Source organism: Bacillus rossius, chromosome 1 (assembly GCF_032445375.1).
Source record: "Bacillus rossius redtenbacheri isolate Brsri chromosome 1, Brsri_v3, whole genome shotgun sequence".
Lineage (NCBI taxonomy): Eukaryota > Metazoa > Arthropoda > Insecta > Phasmatodea > Bacillidae > Bacillus > Bacillus rossius.
In genome coordinates, this window is record NC_086330.1 from 295,420,160 (window position 1) to 295,441,782 (window position 21,623).

At 36.5% G+C, this 21,623-nt stretch overlaps 1 protein-coding gene across 1 annotated transcript in view; it reads right to left on the minus strand.

Moving 5' to 3' along the window:
- The window catches only part of LOC134527769 (neuronal acetylcholine receptor subunit alpha-10-like), a 93,721-nt gene extending 81,055 nt beyond the window's left edge, over window positions 1-12,666 (minus strand). Inside the window, exons 1-3 of the mRNA XM_063360701.1 lie at window positions 12,621-12,666; window positions 11,843-12,008; window positions 7,535-7,579 (exon numbers count right to left, since the gene is read on the minus strand). Of these exons, the coding sequence (XP_063216771.1) occupies window positions 7,535-7,579; window positions 11,843-11,989 (192 nt within the window). The 5' untranslated portion in view covers window positions 11,990-12,008; window positions 12,621-12,666. The remainder of the gene's footprint in view (window positions 1-7,534; window positions 7,580-11,842; window positions 12,009-12,620) is intronic.
- Between the last annotated feature and the right edge of the window lie 8,957 nt (window positions 12,667-21,623).

The window sequence follows — 21,623 nt, forward strand, 5'->3', positions numbered from 1 at the left end:
GTCTTTGTAATCTTTCATAAGCTTTGCACCGTCAACCATTAGCTTAACATTCTGATGATAAGTACAAACACAAACATTGTGTGTTCCCGATGATCCGGCTGTGACACACCACTTAGGTCTGAGTTCAATGAATTTTGATCTTCCAATTCTACAGTCTGGATGTTTAGATTTAAATTCCACAAACAATTCATTCAAATTGCAAAGCACCAGCCTCTTCTGCTTTTGACATTTCATGTTATTTATTTTTACAGATAAACAGTCTTTTTTTCCGGGACAAAGACGACTGTATTCATCACTTTCATAGAATTCACGGACTGTAGTAACCACCTCTGATTGAATGCCAAAACCCTTTTTCTTTCCCAACTCTGGTAGAATGCCCTGATCTTTCACTAGGTCTCTTGTCAGTTTTACCAAACGATCAGATACATTGAACTCTTGAGCTATTCTTAGTCGACTCCATGAATTTGGAAGTAAACTAATTATTTTCACTTTCATTTCTTTTCCTGCAACAGCACATTTATCCTTCAGTTTCTTGATTAATTCGTCAAACTCTTCTACAGACTCTTCACTTGCTTCTCTGTTTTCCATCACTTCATCAAAAGATTCCTCAAGATTTCTTTTCAAAACATTTGAAACTTTACTGATCTTGTCAGCTATTGCTTGTGGTCTTTTATCTAAACCCAATTTCCTTATTTTAGATGCTGGCGAAACCCCTAATTGAGTACATACATTGTCTACTTTTCCCAACTTTTCAATCTCTGTAATAAAGTCTGAATCACATGTGTCCCCTGTTCCATCATTTGCTGTCACAAATATTTTTTTGTAGCATGTAGGACACAAGGACTTACCAGGGACAAGCAGTAAATTGTAGTTTGTTTTTTTATACATGTGTTCAGGAAGTATTTCCCTAAGTCCTTTTGTGATTGCCTTTTTATGTATTTGTAAAGGATCACTGCAATACCGGCCAAATATATGGTGATATTTAATAAGATACTTAATCTCATGATACTTACATACAGACTTAACATCACTAGAAACTCTGGTAAATATTAGCTGTTGCTGTTCTAAACTAAACACACAGATTTTCTTCAATTCCTGTTGCACTGAACCATAAACACATTTGAGGCATTGTTCATTTGTTAAATGTCCTATTGAACACTCTTTCTCCATACCGAAAAACAAAAAACCTTCATGGAAACACAAACCACCTTTCCTATACCAGAGCTGCTGGCAGACTAACAGGATGGAACAAATACCAGACCATACTAGAGCAAGTCCGTGCCTGTTAAGACCTGCACACTCCAAACAGTGGTAAACATCTCAGGCATATTTTTTTAATGTTCTTAGTCGGAGAACTCTTTTCAATTGCATAGTAAATGCCAATTTTAGGGTATTAAGATTTTTAAAAATATAATTAGAATTTATTATAGTTTCATTGTTGCAAAAAAAATGCAATTTTACACAAGTTTGGCAAGGCTGTAACTACCGAACCAGTTGAATCTCAAAGTCTAAATTTTTACAGGAGTTATGTACCATGGAGTACTTAATTGTGTGTAAATTTAAGATTTTTAGATAACTGCCCACCAGAGATATTAAGCCGTAAAGTAAGCAAAAATCTGAAAAAACTGGTTTTTACAAAATTGTAAAAAAAAAAGTATTGAAGTCTCACACTCCAAATAATTTGTATTTACTCTACTATTACATAAGCACATCCATAAATATTTTGAAGCCCAACAGATACTGCCTTCACTCTTAAAAAAATTTATGAAAATGCAAATTTTTGCAATTCTAAGGCACAAGTTCAACCTTTAAAGTTGGCAAGATTGAGTGATGTTAAAAAAATGTTTTGTCATCAGAATTGTAGCTTAAAATGTGCTTAACCCCTCAGATTTTGTTTCATCATGATATGGCCTACCAGAGCCAAGATATAGCAATGTAGCTGAACCCTTGTAAATGTAAAAATTGTCGCGCCCCATGACAAAAAAATGGCTGCCATAATCAAACTAGTGAGAATAAAAATTTAACTGTGTCAGTTTTAAACTGTCAATACATAATGTTAACAAGGCTCAAATTATGAATTTTTTTAAAAATAGTCGAGCAACCAGAGCTGGACCACTTGATATGGACTGACCCAAATGGGTTTTTTCAGAAAAAGAAGTAAAAGGGAAATTAATTAAGAAGGAAAGATTAGTTGCCAGAGGGTGTTTTCAGGAAGTAAAACCAGATTAAGAAATATATGCCCCTGTAGCTAGGATGCCTACTATTAGAATTTTGTTATCACTATCATTACAGATGGGCTGGGTTATTAACCAATTAGATGTTAGAAGTGCATTTTTGTATGGAGAACTAAAGGATCCAGTTTTCATGAAAGTTCCTGAAGGGATTTGTGGGTCTGAAAAGAATAAAAATCTTGTTTGCAAATTAAGGAAGGCTTTGTATGGTCTGAAACAATCCCCCAGATGCTGGTACGAAAGATTAAGCAAGGAACTATTAAGACTTGGTTGTAAGCGATCAAACTCTGATCCTTGCTTGTTTTTTAAGAAGGGCTTATACATGTTGGTCTATGTTGATGATCTAATGGTTTTTTCTGATGATAAAGAAAAAATTCAAAACCTTATAGTGACTTTAAAAGAAAAATTTGAAATGAAGTAAATGAGTGAGGGAACTGGAATTTTTTAATTTCCTTGGGCTAGAAATTATTTGTACAGATGAAAGTATATCTATTAGGGAATGTAAATTGATTGAGAAAATATTAGAAAAATTTCAAATAAAAGAGTGTAAATTCTCAGACTTGCCAATGGAAATTAAATTAGACTTGCAACCTTCAGATGAATGTGACAATAATGTGCCGTATAGAGAACTTATTGGGTGTTTGATTTATGTAATGCTCGGTACTCGACCAGATTTGAGTTTTCCTATTGTATATTTCAGTAAGTTTCAGAATTGTTTTGGAAACAGTCATTTTAAGTATTTGAAAAACATCCTAAGATATTTAAACGAAACAAAGGAGTATTGTCCTAAACATGTGTGTAATGTGATAGTCATAAGTAGATGCAGGCTATGTAAATGATAAAATTGATAGGAAAAGTATTACTTCATTAGGATATTTGGTAATAATGTGATATGGAAATGTAAAAAACAGAGTTGTGTTAGTCTATCCAGCACTGAAGCTGAATACGTAGCCTTGGCTACTGCTGCTACAGAGTGTATCTTTGTGAAAAATATGTTGACAGAACTTTTAGAATTAAAGAATATTGAAATGATTATGTATGAGTATAATCAATCCTGTATAAAAATGGCATGTACTCTTGAGACAAAAAGATCTAAGCATATTCATGTGAAATACAATTTTATAAACGAGCTTGTACAAGAGAATATTGTAAAACTTGTGTATGTTTATTCAGATAACCAAATAAGTGTATGTTTAACCAAACAGGTACCCTACTGTAAATTTGACAGATTTTTTTCTGAGTTAGGGTTGTCAAAATTGGGGAAAGGTGTTGGAATTAGTAAATTTTGACGTGTATGGGAATTTGTCTTTATGTTTAATATTCAGTTGGTGGTACTGATTTATGTATTACGTACCTTGGAAGAAGTGATGTTGCATTAAACGCAGTCTTGGTGAAAGTTACATGTCGTCTACATGTCTGTCTTTCTGATCCGACTTTCCCATAACAAATACATCAGGCGATATCAGGGAAAAAAAACATAGCACATAAAATAAGCAACTGGTGCCTTAAGAAGCCCACTGTGTTCGTCTGTTCGGTCGTTGTGGTGTCCAGAAGTTCTGTTTTGTCATATCGCTGGGTTCGCATGTGCATCTCTGTGTTGTTGATGTTGTTGATGTTGTTGTTGTTGTTGTTGTACTGTCCATTTTATAGTTTAATATCATCGTTGGGTTATTCCGTTTGTGGATGTGTTGTCCAAGAGTAGTATACTTATATTGGGGGCTCCTGATACTGGAGTCGGAGTGTGGTGGCGTTGGTGTCGGCCATCATATTGGATTGTGATGTCACGGCGGACATCTTGGTGTCAAATTTATTCAAAATGCCTCAAAAATGACTAAAAATTCCTTAAAATTTCCCTACTTCAAGCGGAAAATCCTCTTCAAAAAAAATATCCTGTTTCGTTATCAAAAATTCGAAAACCTAAAAATGAAATGCCTCAAAAGATTTTTGCCTTTTAAAAAACGAACATTCCTCAAAACAGCTTTAAACACGAAATTCTTTAATTTTTGACCAGAAAATTCCTAAAAAGTTCTAAAAAATATTTTTAAAATGCTAACTTTGAAAGTTTAGTTACTTTATCCAGTCCAGTCCTCGTTTTTATTTGTGGCGAGAGTAACTGTAATGTATTAATAAAAATTTTAAAAATAATTAATTTCAATTTATATAAAAATTTTATAAAAATATTGCTTATGTCACACTCGCCAGCTTGTATTCTAGAACATTCCATAATTTTGAATAGTTACGTCACACACCGCCAACTTGAAAATCCGCAATTTTCATCCAAAATATTGTAAAAAATTTAAAATGTATTAATTTTTTAAAAAATAAAAAGCAAGTTTATGCCATGGAGCTACAACACGGTGAGGTCTCACGTTTAAAAATGGAGATGGAACCGTTCTCCATGAAAGCCACTGGCAGACTGACCTCCCACCACTAATGCCAATGTAGATATTACGTCAGCAAATACGACGTCATGGCAACCATATTGGGTCCGCTATCTTGTTTTCAGTAATCGATAGAAGGAGCACTAGTGGCACATAGTACACATGCTGTCTGCTAGTGTGTGCTGCCACCATATTAGTTTAATTTTTACCCTCTAGAGTGCAGTAGTATTTATAACTGTGGCATCCACCATCTTGTATCCTTCTTGACCGCCATCTAGAAAATCTGTAACTTTTTAACTATAAAATCGGGAAAAAAATTCCAAAATTTATTAAAATCACTTCTGAAAATTTTGATTCATTAAATCGATATCTGTCCTTGGTTCAGTTCTTGACTAATGCAAAAAAAATTAATTAAATATAATATATAAAGCAAAAAGTTTAAAAATATATAAAGTATTTTACAAATAAAAATGTAGTATTATATAAGTCTACAAGTATAAAAAATAAATTATTAATTCTTAATATTGTTACAATTTACCTCGGGTTCGTAAAGGATAGCCCAATTAAATATTTTTATCACACACACAGTTTTATTTATCGCCACTACTTATGTCACATACAAATAATCTTCTAAAATGGCAATTAATCAATTTCACTTAAAAATGTTGCTTCCCCAGTCACTCGTTTTCACATACCGCACACCTCGCTGGGCCGCACCTCTGGCGGAACTCTCGCCGCAGCACCCCTCGTGGGTCTCCACCGCGGGACTCCGTCGCCGCACTCCGCCGCCGCCGACGCACTTCCCCTTCGCCGAGGATCCGCTCGTTGCCTCGCTCGGAACTTCGCTCGGGACTCCGCCGCGCCCGCGACACTATTGCCCGGAAACTCCGCCGTGGGAAAACTCCCGACTCGACTCACTCACTCACTCACTCACTCACTCACTCCCTGCCCTGGAACTTTCGTCCAAGGACTTCGCCACTCTGCCGCACCCGCGACACTATCGCCCCGCAAGATCCGCTGCGGGAAGGCTCCCGCGTGAACTCTCTCTCTCTCTCTCTCTCTCTCTCTCTGCACTCCACTGACTCACTACTGACTCCTGACTGACGTCCTCGGGCATATATATAGGCCCCGGCGCAATTCCAGAACTCACGAGAGTGGCTGAGGCCAGTCGCGCCAATTCGCGCCGACACGACTGTAGAAATATCTCGAAACACGTGTCGGCGACTCACGTAACTCCCAGCTGTCCGGTGTCAGTTACGTGTCAAAGGCAGGGCGTCGCGCGGGGAGTGATGGGAAGGAGGGGGGAAAGTGACAATCCTTGTTATCTTCCAGGCGCGCGCGGTGCATATCATAATGCGGCAGTCACCAGCCAGCTCTGCACCTGCACGTGTCCCGGCCTTGCTCATATTCGTAACAATATATACAATCTAATTACAAGGCAAAGTGAGTCCTTTGCATGTGTTTTCAGGGCAGTTCTACATGACGGTCGATTAACCAAGCACGTCCAGTCAGCAACAGCGCATGTCCAGTTAGATGACAAGACCCGAAAAGCCGCTTGGTCATGCTAACACGACCAGTTGGTGGCCAGGCACATCTAGTAGGTGGCCTTCCCCATCCAGTTGGTGTTTAGGTACATATAGTCAGTAGCCCAGATGTCTTATTTTCGATACTTAGCATACATTTAAAAAAGGCTGTGTATATGTCAAATGTATAGAACAGGCATCTCCCAACCACGAAGACAATCATATCATGACTACAGATATGTCGATGCACATTCGTCAAAACGAAAGCACACAAAGAACAGTACATTTGGAGTCACATTCAATAAAGGAAGCACATTTGAAAGCACACTCGATAAAAAGTAAGTATTAATTTGGAAGCCTATTCGAAAAAAATGAAGTACAATTGGAAGAACATTCGACAAAACGGAAGCATATTTGTAAACAAACTCGATAGAAAGTAAGCACAATTGGAAGCCTATTCGACAAAAGGGAAGCAAATTTGGAAACACACTCGATAAAAAGTTAGTACATTCGGAAACCTACTCGATATAAAGAAAGCACATTTGAAAGCTCATTCGATAAAAAAGAAAGCACATTCGACAAAAAGAAAACACATTTGGAAGCACATTTGATAGAAAAAAGTAAGAGGTACATTTGGAAGAACATTCTAAAAAAGGAGCTGGCTGACGGCACTGCCAGGCCAATGGCGTCATGTGCAGTGTCACGTGCCGTCCACAGGCGTAAGGCATGCCACGCATGCTTGGCCGGATTTCAAGGGTCGTCGTTACCCCCTGCTCTTGCATCGTCCTGCCTCGGCGCTGTTATCTATCGCTGAGCGGTCTTGGGGAGTTCCGCGGGCCGCCGCGCGGAGTGGCGTGAACACGCGACTGCTGCTCTCGTCGCTTCTGAAAGACTACCCACCAGTACTGAAGCAGTGACGCCGGACTCTACGAGAGTTCCGCGAAGTGCCGCGTGAGTGCCGAGTTCCGCGACAGTTCCGGAGTTCCCAGAGTTCTGCGAGCGAAGGGAAGATCGACATCGGCGAAGAGGATGAGAGACCCCCCTCCCTTCCCCTAGAGAGTGGCACGACTCAGAGTTCGACTGCATCGTGAGAGTGCGGCGAATGAGTGGCACGAGACTCTGTGTGTGTGTGTGTGGACAGGCACTTGGTAAGGGGCGAACCACTGCTGAGCCTAGCTCCAGTGAGGCGGCGTTCGATCTGCGGAACGTGACATGCATTGAGTGACTTTGAGAATAAACATTTTCAAGTGCCAGTCATATGTGATCGAACATTTTTAAGTACAATTATTTATAATGAATGTAAATATTAGTAATTAATAAAACTGTAATAAAACTTTATTGGGTTATCCCTTACGAACCCAGTTCCCCTCCCCCCACATTAAATCATAAAAATACGTACGAAATCCATCCATACGTGAAGGCGTAACGTGTCTTCAGATTCCCACTGCAACAAAAATAAAAATAAATAGTTATTTTACATATTTATTTTTGTTTGAAGATGACATATTAGGGACCCATATTACCATGCTTACAGAATTGGTTAAATTGTGTAGTTTTTCTATGCAAAATATTTTTTATGTCGTAAGTGTTTCTGAAATATTATGTTTATTTTTGTTTTTAATATTTTCTAGTACTAAGGTAAAGTTTTACGTTGTGTCTCTGGTGGCTGGTTCAAAAGTTTGCAACGAGAGACAGCAGTTTTGCCGTAAGGGGGGGGGGGGTTCGAATCGGCGTACATGTATACCTTGGGTGCCACCACGTGGATGGGCACGTGGACCCGGCTACCGACTCTGTCCCAGGGCCGTGACGTGACCCATGTGGAGCTAGGCTCGACTTCCCTCGCTAACACTCACGGCCGACGGGCACGCTATGTTACTGCTGGTGGGGTCTTGAGGCGCCCCAAACACCTCCGTCTCTGTGCTGGGAAACTCGTGGTCGGGAATTGAGTGCAACGAGTCTGGTGAATATTGAGTTTTATTGGCGCCGACACGCACACTAACGACGCACACAGAAAACAGTCCATAGTACAGCTTTCTTGCTGACCAGGACACCGCGTGGCCCGGTCCCGAAAGTATAAGTCCGCCGATTAATCCAAAACGCTCCGGGGAGCTTTAATTAAGTTATACAGTCTGCCGCCGGGGTAGGCCTCGAAGGTTGATTAAAAAAAAGGTTTAAAAAATAGTTACGACGGCGGATGTTAACGGATCAGTTACGAGCAAAAGTTGAAGTCGAAGAGTTGCTGAGATGCGTCCTCACACGGCGAACAGAAGAGACTGCCCCGGGCCCCGGGTGTCATGGCCGCAGGAAGTTATGAACTTACCGTTAGTACATTAATATTAAAGACAGTTAAACATAACTATTAAAACCTTTCACAAATTCCAAGTTAATTAAGATTTAAGGATTACATATTACAGATATTTAAGAATTACATTATTTAAAAAAAACATGCCTAAATAGTTCGCGCAGGGCGACCGAACACACGCACACGCGCACTTGTTGGCGGGAGGTTTGAAACAGAGGGTGTCGGTGGGAGGAGTTGGGGTCGGCAGTGGCGTGAGGCACATTGGGCTTAGGGAGAGTGTAGCCTTGGACGACGTCAGTTTATTGGATATGAAAGATTTTTCTGCGCCATATTGTTGAATCAAGTCATCTGAAAATTAGAGTAACTGGATTATTTTCTGTACACCAAGAATACAGATTAGTTAATTAAGTTCAAATAAGCATGACAAGTGTAGTAATGATAATGATATCACTTTACTGATTATAGGTAAAATAGGCATGGATTGTTCAGATAAGTAGTCATCGTTCTTGTCATGCCTGAATTAATTTTTTCGATCATAACACATCTATATTTTTAATGGTAATCTCGATAATTGGACAGTAAATATTTAAATAATCATAACTGTGACATATTTGATTAAATCTGATCCCAAAGTATTCAATTAAAATCATTGTAAATAAATATGCAATTATGTAACGAGAATCACCCGCAGAAAATTATTATCTGGACCTGAGTCTTGAACTAGCTTGTAAGACCGAGCAAATCTAGCGGTAGTATAAATTAAAGCAACAACAATATTAGCCAACTACACGAATTAAATGTACAACTTATAAATAGTGCAAATATTTGGAAACTTATAACATTATATAGGTACTATTAAAATTGCCAAGATATTAGTGCACTCATGTGATCAGTGTACATATTTAATCATTATACTTAACAAGAGTAAGACATATCTAGAAGTCCTATACTGTTATACATACATATACATACCTATATATGTGGTTTTGAATTGTATAGCCTACAGGCGTGTAATCACAATCTGTAAGATTATAATATACGTCTATTTCTTGTAACTACAGTTACTTGCATTGATGTTTTATTACATTGTTTTAGTATTATCTAATTACACATAATTATCAGCGTTATAATTTACATAATTTGTATTATGTTAACTATTGTGCCCAAACATAATTACTATTTCGGTAATTTGTATACTATAAGTTCACGTAATTAACATTGTTAAGAAAATTTTTAAAGAAATAATTATATAATGTACCTACATATAAACTTGTAAAGAACGAGAAGAGTGAAAAAAAAAATACAATACACACATACAATCGTAACTGAAGTTGCTTTAAAAAAAAATTTAAAAAAAGGAATCAGATTCGCTACCCATTTTTTTTTTAAATTACAGTTACAGTAAGTTACAGACCTTCTGTAAAACTTAGTGGGAATTTTGTTGCTTTACTGACTCTTCAAGTGCATTCCAAGCACTATCGGACACAGAGTCAGAAATACGAGTGTAATCAGAGTTTGGGCAGCTTCAGAATTTTTTCTGGCTATTGTAAAAGAAAATAATTATAGATCACATTAAAAAACTTCTCTCGGAACTAATATGATAGGTTGGTTGGGTAAGATTAGCAACATTTAACATTTAAAACATAATTAATACACTGTATGTCACAGAGAAAATCTGAGAATAAACAAAAGAAGATTAATACAGAACACACAGAAAGCAAGCCCAAAAACAGCATATGTTAAATGTACTGGCGGCACAGAGAATTTCGTGGAAAAAATTCATCAGAACAGTGTCAAAATATCTGTAAAGTATTATGGTCGGTTTCCTCTGTGTGTCACTGTGTTGACCAAGGTTTTTAGTTGTTTGTATTACTGGTTTCCAAGCAACAGTCTCATCTTTGTGTGCCCACTGTGTTTGTCCGTGCTTTGGTGCTGTTTCGACTAATTCCTTCCACGAAATTCTCTGTGCTCTCTGTGCATTTAATAGTGACATGGGCTGATTATGGCTTGTTTTGTGTTTGTTTGTGTATTCATCTTTCTTTGTCTGTTTTTTATGTTTTACATACGACTTACAGTGTCAACCAACAATGAAATGTGTCCAAAACAATGTCTTACATCCTCCCCAACGCGAGAATCATTCAAAGAAAGTTTATATGAAATATTGTGAAATCGTGAAAATGCACGGATTCTCGAAATTCCGACCTCGAAGTTGCAAGAGTAAGTGGCGAAATTTGGAAAAGGTTAGGGCTGATCAGGGTCGGTGAATCTAAGCACATGATGCATGCGACCCTCTCCCTGCATGGCTGATCACCAGCATGACTAGGCGTATAGTCTTCGGCACGAGACGCACCTAGGTTCCTCCCTAACCCGGACCACTCCTGCAAACACACTTAGTTTTAGTTATTGCAGGGGGAAAAATGTAGCGAGTCTTTCATCACTCGCCGGTGATTTGTGACATCCAAGGGCGCAAATCTGGAGGATTCGCAAGGGGGGCCCTTGGATATATCCGGTGGGGGGGGGGGGTTGTCTCGAGTTTTACACGCGGGGTTAACAGAAACAAGTCATTTCTGTATACTGTACTTTTATGTTGTACACTGTCCATATTTGGGCATATACGCATACAATAAGCAGAAAACACACACACATATATACAAGTTTTTCAATAAAACATAGTTTCGACATCAAACCCGTTTCACAGTGCTTTTTCAAGCGCAAGCGGGCCCCCTCAGTGAGACGCTTCGTAATTTCAGGAGGGGCCCAGGTCCCTCTTCCCCCCCTCCCGGGATCTACGCGCATGGTAACATCTAACCTCGGTAACAAGCAAATTCACGTGTTCTCTTGTTGAAAAATAATCGTATAATAATACAGAACTCGAACACAAAATTTAACGTATAATTCTTTAAAAAAATGCCGAACACAATAAATATATACACAAATTGAGTTTTAAAGTACCTATATTTCTTGACGCGAATCACACGTAGTTTCCGCACATGCCGCTATAATTCGCGAACAATGGGATAAGCTACGTTGACTATCAAATCATTTGTTTATCAGACCGAAATTGTAAATTATTTAAAGAAACTACAACCATAAAAGCGAAGAAAGACTTGGGAAAATACCAAACCCCGTCTTTGGATTTGATTTCCTAGAAGGAATTTCATTATAATACTGCTTATCCTGTTAAAATTCATTAAACAGTTAATACTATGACGTTTACCTTTGGCTTTGGTTCGCGCCATCCACCACAGATGGCAACACCATGATTACATATTTGTTTTCCATGCAACTTCCGTTCCATTCACAAAATGACTCCCACCAAATGCCGTATGCCGAGAGCCAAGGTGACGTGACTGTTGCGCTCCGCGCTCAACGCGGTAATGGCTCTCGAGGTAAAGGCAGACTCACGAACTGCAGGAACTGGAGGACCAGCCGCACGAACACCGCCGTGCCGTTGGCGTCGTGGCCTTGCGGCAGCGCCGAGGCGTCGTAGTCGCAGAAGAGGTCGCTCTTCAGCGCTAACAGCGGCGCAGTGGGGCTGTTCGCGCACTCCATGGTCCCGAGTCGCCGTCGGCTGCGCAAGTGCACGCGTGCATTACCTACTGCGTTGTTACCATGGAGACGGCATGCTGTGACGCAGTCGCCATCGCCATATTGTTCCGCCCAACACATTGTGGAAATAGTGCTTGATAACGTCTGGTGATGGTTAGTAATATCCGTAGTTAAAGACAATCACTTTCATAAAAAAATAAGCAATTTAAAACTATTTATACAATGCAAACACTACACTTTGGCCAATGTTTTGAGTGTCTAACCAATATGGCACATAATTAAGCTGAAAAAAACCCTCTGGCCCCTTTTAGAATATAATCAAGCATACGTGGAAATCCCCTGATTATCTAACTGATGGCCTGCGCCACTTTTACAAGACAACCATAACATTGCCCGGGTGAAGTGTAGAGTTTGAATTTTGGAAACAGTTTTAAAGGACGGCATTTTATGAAAGTAAATGCTTTAAGGACAAAATTTATCATTCATACAAATCAACAACCTCGAAGCCTGGTCAATCACCAATATTTCAATGTTTAGGGACTTGCAATATGTTTATGGTGTGGTAGAAAATTCCCACAGATACCCCACGGCATGCCGTATTTTTAAAATTCCAAACGCCATGCCTGCGACTCACCTGCTGCTGGGCAGATATGAGATGCTCGCTTGTCGACAACCGGGTCGCGACTGCCCGCCCAGCGCGGCACGCCCCCGCGCCAGAGCAGCTGGGCGATAAACAAGCGCACAGCTATGCCCTCGGGAGCACATTCCATAGACTACTGATTACACTTACAGATGGAGCTCACGTCATAGACTACTGATTACACATAGAGACGGAGCTAGACAATAGACTACGGTTTACACATAGACACGGAGAAACACCATCGACTACTGATTACACATCGAGACAGAGGAACACCATACATGTAGATGGAAGAACACAAAATACATAAGTGTGCCAAACAATTGTCTGTTAATAAACTTCGCTCAGTAGCTAACGCAATTTTTAGGTGTGACTGTACACTACAGAGCCTTGAAACTGGGCCTATTCGACTCGCATGTGACGCAGAGTAGCAATGAGCACGCTCTAGATGTACCCAACGAGCATTAACCCTACGGAAAGAGAGGTAACTCAATGCTAAATGTTGGGTCCTCATTCTTCTTCTCCAGTGGTAACAGCAGCGCCAGTTTCTAGCTACGTCAAACACTGGAACTACTCTTAAAAGTGCGCATGCGCGTTTCCAAACAGTCAAGATATAAACAAATATGATATATTTTGTTTAGGTTAATGACGTTCGTGACATGAACACATGAGGTTCGTGGGCTGTTGAGCATGAACCCTTCAAAAAAATTGTTTAATGAATTATAGTATAGAAATAGTTCCAAATCCTGCGAGTCGTGGCTCGTGGAATGCAAAGAAGTGAATGTATCTTTATTTGTTAGATTATAGTTCCAAAACGTGAAACTTGTCTAATGGTTTAAAACGTCTTTGCTTATTTTAGAAACGTTTAGTTACAGTTCGTTAATGCGACGTATGTAATGGTTAAATTTACCACCTCAAGTGTAAATTAGAATTGTGTAAGAAAGCATGCATACTTTAGTTAGTCTACTCAAGTTTCAAGGAATTCAATTACATGCTATTGTCCTTAAGCATCGTTTAAATGAAAAATATAAATAAACAGTGAACATACATGCAATTTTGTACCTTCCTAATGGATGTGGCAGTTCTTTTCCAAATGCAGGTTAAGGAGACATACAATTGGGGTGGGGAAAAAAATTGGTGAAGCGGATAAGTACAAATACCTGGGGGTGGTTGTGCAGGATGATTCAACAACAACAACAACAACAATAATAATAATAACTAAAAACGTAAAATTTAGCACACAACCTTGCCAGTGAATGCACAATGTAGCCTGTTAAATTAATTGTCATATTTCAATACTACAATCTTATAAACTTGCACAAAAAATGCACTGAATTATTGATAAAATTTATTGCATAAGTACACAACTTAGTTTTATGTTACAGTAGGCTATGTATTCAAATGTACAGGGCACAACTGATACATACTAAACCGCACACAAATATCTCGATAACATGCGATTACAAGTTATATGCACAAAGAAAAAACAAATGTGAAAACAAATTAATCTTATTCGCATACAAGATAAGTTATGACATCATAAGTTAAAATATCTTTTACATGTTTATATAAAAAAATGTGACACCTAAAATGAAAAAAAAATTAGACATAGGCCTACATCATAAAGGTAACAACTAAATTTTGCACATGATTGTAGATAGGTAAACAGCATATATAATATGCTCAAGATTGGTGAAACATGTATTCTAAAACACAATAGTAAAAGCTATTTAGTAGTAATTTATAAAAGTGGTTTTTGAATAAGTCCTTTCCCTTCATAACTCCAATAGGTACTTTAAGATGGTTCCATTTACAATCTGATCCCCATATTGTTAACAGTGTCTGTGTTATACACACAACATACAATGAGAAGTTCTGGCACTCTTAATAAATCTCTATGTTTTGTTGGATATGAGAATTTAATTTTTCACAACTAAATTTTATTTACTTGTGGCAGACAATATTATACCATACCCGATTTGTAGATACACATTAAGGTTAATACACCAATTTCAAACTTCTAAGTTATGTTGGCGTTGATAAAAATGTTAAGCATTTAACATTGTTCTCCACCAGACCCACAGTTTATTCTACTGTTGTTTCTTACAAACCCTTTTCCAGATGTTACCCCAGATCATTCCATCTTTATTCACCCCACCCATTACTGTCCTGTGCCAGTCTTCCCAATCATCTCCTGTTCTTAAATGTTCAATGCCACCACATCCATCACCATCACTCATGGCATTATCTTCAAACTGCTCCTACTCCATCTATTGCACTCTGCTGCAGCATATCCACTCCTAACTTTTACTCTGATGTTTCACTTATTTTCTCCCCTCCCTCATACTATTCAAACATTTCCTCAAAAACTGCACCACTTCAGTTTTTCAAAAAATTTACCTTCATCTTTTTACAACTTTCCAAAATCTTATCCACTCAATATCTTCCTGCAACTTTCTCTTCCCTCCAACCACTGAATGAAGCACACAATCATCATAAAACAACCTTATCCTGCTGGTTACCTCCAAACATATGTAATTTTAACATTATGGTGAACAATATAGGATCAAACACAATTCCCTGCGGCACCCCCGAGGAAACCTAACCCTCATCGACGCAGCATTCCCCACGTTCACTCTCTGCTCTGAACCCTTCCCTGTCTACACTAGCAACCTCTTGTATTTCAACTCGTCCCCTTATTTCAATAAGACGTTAATTTTTTCTAGTTATTACCTTTCATATCATTCTTATTGCAGCCCTGTATGTGATGTATTTTTGCAGTTTTTGGTTAAGTGAAAGGCATTTTAGTCTTAGCTTCATGACAAAGTTACAGCACTTACATTTTCTCAGCAGCACTGAACTGAATTTTTTTTAAAGATAATTGCATTTGTAACAAAATAATCTTGATGCAAGTATCAGTCACTAGTTATGATGGTCACACCAGGTTTAATTTATTTCAAGGAAATCCTTTATGTCAACAGAAGGCTTATTTTTCAAGCACCTTGCAAATATCTGTACCCACTCTGTCTGCAGAAATGAAATTACTTCAATAGAAAACAAAATAAAAAGAATCAGAAGAAAACCCTTTAGTGTTTCATGTCGCCTGGTTTCTGCATTTACTGTATTGAAAAGAATGTGTCATGGCGCCCTCGTTAGGTAAACGTGCAATTGATTGTGACAAAATTAAGCGGCGGTACAATGATAAATGCTTTAGTGTAATAGAAACGTAAAAAATGGAATTCTTTGCGACAGGTGCGATCGATGGTATCACTTTCGGTGCGGGGATGTGAAAGATAACGAATCTTTAAGTGAAAGTGAAGAGTGGTTCTGTGAATATGGTAAAGAACATGGTGAAAGCCCAGTGAAGTGTAGTTTAAATTCTAGTGAAGATGGAAAATCATTAATGAAAATAATAGAAATGTTGCAAACAGAAATACAAGATATACACAAATGTAACAAGGATTTACTAAATCAAATTGGTGAACTATCAAAAAAAATTGTTGATCAAGGATTTGTTGACCAATAATTTGCAACCCCAAAACGAACACATGCTTCTGGCATTTCTACATTGTATGTCTCTCCAGTGATAGAAAATGGTTTTGACGTTTTAAGAGCGGACCACATTGACAATAATACATCAGCTTTTCCACCTCTACGAGTAGGAGTATTGTCCAGGTCGGGCCAAAAGGTGAAATCAGTTTGCCTGAAACGTCAGTATAATGACGAAAAACAGACATCTCAACAGGAAAGTCAGTTCCAAGATCATCAGCAGCAAAAAAATCAAAATCAAAATCAAAGTCACCAGAAACAGCAGAACAACGTCCAGTACCCTAGGCATCACCATCAGAAACAGCAAAACAATCACCATAATAGACAATAGTAGAACTACTATCACCACCAGCAGTATTTTAATCAACAACGGAATAGTCATCAATATCACCAGCAGCAGCAGCAACAACAGAAACATAATCCGCAGTGTAAGTATCAAAACATTCACACTGGAATCCACAATGGAGTAAATGTTGAAGGAAAAATTAGTTTATTTGCAAACAGTCACGGCAGAAATTTGAGAAATTTACTTCTAGATAAATGTAATAAAGGTAATATTTGTAGTAATATTTTCCCAGGTGCCCCACTGCAGCCTATTCTTAGGCATAACAATGGAATTTTTCAGTCTTTGTGTAAAGAGTCGAATTATTAAGACTATGTGATATTAGGCTGGGGCTCAAACGAAGTTTCCAAGAATGAAAGTGCTAAGTTCCCAAGTGCTACAAAAAAGCACTTATAAATATTACTCATACAAATGTAATAGTTGTCAATGTACCAGCAAGATATGACTTGTCATCAAGCTCTTGCGTAAATGACGAAATAAAAATCTTAAATGCGAAACTAAAGACGATTTGCGATACTTTTCAAAACGTACTAGTTGTAGATATTTCCAGACTTTGTAGAGATCAGCACACAGCCCATGGCCTTCATCTAAACTATAATGGTAAAATGGTATTGGTTGAAAAAATCTGTGAGGCAATAAACAAACTTCAAGCTGTAAATCACAAAGATCCAACTTTGTATGTTCCCATATGACTAGATAATTTTCGCACATCTCATTGACAACATGTTGAGACTCAAAATAGCTTTGGGGGTGTTCAACAGGGTACACCTTCAGATTCTCGTGATTTTTGTTTTTTGAATATATTATTACTAAATGTATTATCTATTAGAAATAAAGTAAATGAATTATAAATTCTTATAAATGAATACTCTGACATATCTTGTTGCAGTGGTTGCATTGGTGCAGTGGTGCAGTGAGGATGAACTTTGGACATTGCATGTAACTAATTATGGTATTGGCAGCTATTTTTGTAGGCCAACCTTTAAATGTGGTGGTTCCTGTATACATATATGTTTCTAAAAACTTAAACTTCAAAAGAAGAACAGATCTGGAGTGCTTATTTGTAGAAAAAATAATTGAGGTTGCTGCCATTGAAATTAATGATGCATACAATAAGGTTTATATTGTATTGTGCATCTATCGATCTCCTAACAGTGCCATAAACTCTTTTTTTGTTAGGCTTGATGAACTTCTTGTTAAAACTATTAAAATTGATCAATCTGTACTTCTTTGTGGTGATTTTAACATAAACGATGTAAAACAATATTTTGCTATTCTTCAACAACATGGAATGTTACTTTTAACTAATTTTGTAACAAGAGAATCTATTAATAGTTCAATCACAATAGATAATGTTATAATTAGTAGAAATATTAAGGGCACCTTTTTAACACGAATAACAGTCTTTCTGACCATTATGGTCAATTATTAAAACTAAATAATTTTAAATTTGTTTCTAAAAAGTGTCTCATGTATATTAGAGATTACAATGCTCTTCCATGGTTTTAGTGTGATCTTCAACTTGAAAGCTGGGATCCTGTTTTTAAAGCCAAAACAGTTGATGATAAATTTAGGATGTTTATGAATATTTTTTGTTTGAAATTTGAACAGTATTTTACAAAAAAAACTAAAACATATAAATAAGTGTTCTGCTAGACTAAATAATGGTTGGATAACCACAGGTATAAAAATGGCAAGTAAAAATATAAAAAATCTCCATATGAGAAGTAAATACGATACATCTCCATATTTTGTCAGCTATTACAGAAATTATAAAAATATATATAAAAGAATTTTAAAAATTGCTAAACAAAAGTATGTCGAAACTCTAATAAAAAATTCTAATAATAAATCAAAGACAATCTGGGTTATAATTAATAAGGTAACCAGTAAATTAAAAACTTCGTATGAAACTCCACAGTTAGTTGACTTAAAGGGTGCTCCAATTAAATCAGCCTCTTTCACAGCTAATTACATAAATAGTTTTTTCTGCAATGTTTCAAATAAATTAGATCTAATTTACCTATTCAAAGTGTTTCACCCTCATGTTGGCGAACAAAAGTATCTGAATTTACTATGTTTTTATATCCTGTAACATACTCTGAAATGATTGTATGTATAAAAAATCTTAAATCTAAAAATCTTCAGGACTTGATGGAATCCCCATTAAAGTCATTAAAGATTGCTCTGATGTTTTAGCTGCACCTCTTGTTCATATTTTAAACGAATCGTTTATATACATGGTGTTTTTCCAAATGACTTAAAAATTGCTAAAGTTTTTCTATTGTTAAAAAAGGTAATTCTACATTAATTGAGAACTATAGACCAATCTCACTTCTTAGTTCCTTTTATAAAATATTTGAGTCTATCATTAATAACAGATTGGTTAGCTATCTCACAAAATTTAACCTGCTATCTACATCCCAGCATGGTTTCTTAAAGGGAAAAAATACCGAGTCGGCTATTGGCGAGTTCGTTGATTTTGTCACAGAATGCAAGGACAGATCAGAGGATGTCGTTGGTATTTTTCTTGATCTGTTCAAAGCTTTCGACACAGTAAATCATAAATTACGTATTGATAAATTATACAATTTGGGAATTAGAGGCGTAGTCAATAAATTGTTGAAGTCTTATATCACAAACAGAATGCAGATAGTTCAAGTTACTAGTCAATAGTAACAATATATTAGTCTTATAATTCCCTACCTAAATTTATGAATGTAGGAGTTCCCCAAGGTAGCGTTTTAGGGCCACTTCTTTTTCTGGTCTATGTAAATGATCTAACTTATCATTTTACCGATATTCCTATCATTTATTTTGCAGATGATACTAATGTACCTACTGGTTAAAGGCAATCCTGCTTCTAAACTTGATGTTCTGGTTATGAGTACACTACATAAATTAAACTCTTGGTTTACAAATAATAAACTGCTACTGAATTATGGTAAAACAAATGTAATTTTTTTCCCTCTAAATTAAAATCAAATAAACCAAATACTCTGTTAAAAAATACAAACTTGAATTTTGTGGCACATTCACGATTCCTTGGACTTGAGATTGATGAATTTTTATCATGGGACAAACATACGTTTGGTTTGCTAAATAAATTAAACAGTATGTGTTATATGTTTAAAGTACTTTCTCATATAACTACCAAACAATCCCTATGGTCTGCCTACTTTGGCTATGTTTATTCTTTAATCAGCTATGGAATTATGTATTGGGGGAGTAATAGACATCATCTACAATCAGTTTTTATTATACAAAAAAAAAAATGAATCAGAATTATACTCCACATGAAACGCTTGGACAGCTGTCGTGATATTTATAAATCTTTAGGTCTTCTTACTGTGCCCTGTATTTATATTTACAAAGTATTTTTGTTTATTTATAAAAACAAATTAATTTATATAAAAAATACTAATATTCATGAGCATTTCACGCGAATTAATACAGATTTTCATCTGCAAAGGGTTCATAAGAAAAAACTTTACAGTCAGTTAGAAATGTTGGTATTAGATTTTTTAATAAATTACCGTCAGCTCTAAAAAATATGGAGCAATATAATAGATTTAAAAAATAATTATTTCTTTATTTATCACATAAGGCTTTTAATAATATAGATGATTATGAACAGGAGGTAGCTTCGTAACATTTTTACTTTTTTTTTGTGAGTTTTTTAAATGATTATGATGAACTGTACTATGTGATATAGGTTATATTGTGTTCTAATGTGTATATCTATACTTAATTTTGTTTACTGTAACTATGTATTACTTTTCTTTTATATATAATATTATCTAAATAGGTGCTTATTCAAGGAAGTGCAGCTTTTATATTATTTTAGTTGTATGCTTTTAATACTGTTCTTGTACCTGTTTATGTGTTTGTATTTATGTTTATTTGTATTTTTATGACATATTCTATACCATTATGCATGGTCTATTGAATGCAATAAAAAATCAAATCAAATCAATGTGCTAATTAAAGTGCACCTTTTACACATAGGTACTCACTCATCACAATGGTACCTACTGTTTCAATTAAATCATAAGATAATAGTAAACGCAATTATCATTAGTCTTTATCATTATATTTATAGAAGACAAATTTTTTTGCATTGTGTATCACTTAGTCTTTCCTATTAACATTGGTAACTTACTCATGGAACTCATCTAATAACAGTTCTTTCAAATTTGTGAGTATTAATTTTTCTCTAAAGAAAATATATATGACATAAGCAGTGAAAAAAAAAACACTGGCCTGTTAAATTACTCTCCTAAATGTGTTACAACAAGAATGCACAGAAGTGATTAAACATGCAGAAACATATATATTGCATTGTACCACACTATTACTGATATTCAAAAAATACCCATCTATGACCTACTTGTCAGTTATGAAAAGCAAATATGACATTTATTGTTCACCATTTAGTGCTTTGTACAAATAAATGCATCTAACAATATAAGAAATGTACAAAGCCTATTTGGAAACACACACTACAGTTTCATACAATAACAAAAACATGACCTGTGTTTTACAATATTGTGATTGCATGTCTTAATATAGGGACTTGCTCAATTTTATACACAGGAAATATCCACAAATACCAAACAACAAACAGATTAACACACTGGGAAACTGTTCCAACTGATATAACACCACCTATAAACCAAAAGGAACACAATAACAGTCTTATTGGATCTGATGAGACCTATTTTAATTTGATTTTTTAAGACACAAAATCTAAAAAGGTTTGATAATATAAAAACTTGAAATTTGGATTAAAAATGGAGAACAAGCAGAAATGTACCCTCCTCAACATACCATGAGTTAGGGATAGTGGGTTAACACAAACTTGAACATTTATTGACGACCTGCTGAAGATAGTTTTAACACATATTCACTTTTTCCTCTGTTAATGTTTACAGTACTGTATTGGTATTAATTAGTAATTGGGAGCAGGGCCGCAACTAGAGTCTCTGGCACCCGGGGCATGAATGGATTCATGCGCCCCCTCCCACTCTTTTTTTGCACATACCACACCAATAAAGCGGGGGGTCCGGGGGCCCTCCCACAGAAAAATGGTGCTATTTAAGCAT